We start from the raw sequence: 2,500 nt of genomic DNA on the forward strand, positions 1-2,500 counted from the left end.
TACAATATGGTAGCGCTACAGGGGATAGAGTATAGTATATAGAGTGTAAGTATTTGGAGACTGCCTTTAAATGCTTCTTCTCCAGGAATAAACCGTTGCAAATCTCTGTCACAGCAACAGAGGAGGCAGTAGGGTGCTGAGATGGCTCCTGAGAAGGGCTGTTCTCCTCGTGCTTTGTGAGGGGAGAGAAAGTGTGAGTGTACAAACTTTGTGAGCAGAGAGGAGCCCTCCAGCGTGACTTACATGGCTGCCTTCCCTGTTGACTTGACTGAGACATTTCTCTGGGGCCTGTTTTCTCTCTCTCTCTCTCTCTCTCTCTCTCTCTCTTTCTCTCCCTCTCCCTCTCTCCCCCTCTCTCGCTCTCTTTCTCTCTCTCCCTCTCCTTTTTTAAAGTGCTCAGTGGTGGGTGTGAGGGGTGCTCAGTGGAGTCTGGGTGGAGTGAGGTCTTCTGGGAATTAAAGAGATCTCAGGGAGCCATGATGCACACTGCCTACACCCACACACGGATAATGCATGCTCTCTCTCTCTCTCACACACACACACACACACACACACAAACATACACACAAACAAGCACACACACAGAGGCATAAACACACACACACACACAAACTCTCTTGCACATACACACAGACTCCCATGTGCATGCACACTGACACACACACACACACACAAACAAGCACACACACACACAAGCATAAACACACACACACAAACTCTCTTGCACATACACACAGACTCCCATGCACGACACACACACACACACACACACACACACACACACACACACACACAAACTCAACATGATGGCACTGCTGCCACCTCGATAATGATTGCAGACGTTGAGCTGGTGTTTATTGCAATTAATACACATTTAGTAGAAAGTGTGGAAAATGGAGGAGGGTGATGCTAAGTGCCTGTGCTAAACATTAGCTCACGAACCCAAGAACAAGCCATCTACATAATGAGTCACACAGTGGTGTTGCTTAGGAACTCTAAGAAGTCATAATAAGAAAATAAATACTGCATTAATATTACCTGACTGAATCCATTATTTCACTCATTTGTGGTACCTAGGTGGTGTTTCTGTGTTTGTACTGTAAGTTGGTGTAAATGGAGAGGTCACTCTTATGAATGTTATAGACCCTTTCAAAAATAAAAACAAAAACAATGCTTGAATGTTCTATTTGGTTCCCAATCTACTTCCTCTGCATTAAGATAACATATGGAATGTTAAAACGGAAGCCTTGTGGGGCCAACTATGATGCTGATAATGGAACTCTCTTGAAAGGGTCTATTATGACGTCATGCAAAGGAGCTCAAGGGAATTTCAGGTGGAATTTAGGTACTGTAGATGTGCACTGCCTTTTTGAACTGTCAACCTGTTGTGCTAAAAGGAGAGCTGTAGCTAGAAATGATGAACTAACAAAATGGACATATGTTGTGATGTCCAGCCATGCCTACCCCTGCCCCTCAAAACAGCTGGTTATGCGCTAGCAAAAAATTTACTGTATGTATCTAACAAAGCTGCCTGTGAAATGTAAAGCCCAGAAGAGATAAGGGGTTAGTTTATTTAAATTCATGCAAAGGCGGGAGATGAAAGGGGGAAAACAGACTACTCACTCTCTGTCGATGACCAGACAGGTGACGGCTTCCGCTGCGATGACATTGGCCGTTCGAATGTCCTCCCTGCGGGAAGGGAAGAGGGGGAGGTGAGGAAACAGAAAATGACAAGCCATCAATCAAACGAGTCTGATCTCCCCCTTGGCCGACCTCCTCGGAGTTGCCCAGCGTCTGTGCCGTGTGTGTGTGTGTGTGTGTGTGTGTGCATTTCTAAGCAGGAGCTGCCTGTCATTTCCCCTCTCCACTCACTCACTCACTCACTCACTCACTCCTCCGCCTCAGACGTCCAGAGCGACCAAAGCGGTCATCGGAAGCAACGCTGGCGGCTAAATTAAAGCTGATGTGCTCGGGTAATGTAAAATGTAATAATCATACCGTGTCTCCCCTCAGAAACGAACAATGAAAATTCTTTTACAAAAATAAATAAATAAAAACAAAGCATAGGAAGAGACAAAGACAAATGATTTTCTGTGCGTTCTTAGACAGAGGGGAAGGTTGGTTCAGGAAATATTGATTTGTTGCACTCTGAAAATAGGCTCAACTTTGGGAGTAATGTTTTAAATCTCTCTTCAATGAACCGTGATCATTAGCATAGCAGTTCAATTCCAAACAGAGGATGAATCCATACACAGATTTGAGCCGAACACAAACGCTCAAAGGAAGTCAGCGGTCAGTCAACAGTCCAAAGTCAAAAGGCATCAGAGGCGTAAACAGAAAACACAGCCCTGGCTGTATGATGCAAAAGAGTCCATGCATGCTACCAGTCTGGAGATATTCCTCTGTGTGTGTCGGGGTGTTTGTGTGTGTGTTTGTGTCTGTGCATTTGTGTGTGTGTATGTGTGTTTGTGTTTATGTGTGTACAGTTGTGTGTGTGTTT

General features: G+C 44.9%; 1 protein-coding gene across 3 annotated transcripts in view; it reads right to left on the minus strand.

Moving 5' to 3' along the window:
* Positions 1-2,500, minus strand: part of prkg1b (protein kinase cGMP-dependent 1b) — a 145,567-nt gene that overhangs the window by 36,955 nt on the left and 106,112 nt on the right. For all 3 annotated transcript variants that reach the window (XM_048233584.1, XM_048233583.1, XM_048233585.1), the window contains one exon: positions 1,624-1,689. In XM_048233584.1, coding sequence (XP_048089541.1) covers positions 1,624-1,689 — 66 coding nt within the window. The remainder of the gene's footprint in view (positions 1-1,623; positions 1,690-2,500) is intronic.

Source organism: Alosa alosa, chromosome 22 (assembly GCF_017589495.1).
Source record: "Alosa alosa isolate M-15738 ecotype Scorff River chromosome 22, AALO_Geno_1.1, whole genome shotgun sequence".
NCBI classification, from domain to species: Eukaryota; Metazoa; Chordata; class Actinopteri; order Clupeiformes; family Clupeidae; genus Alosa; species Alosa alosa.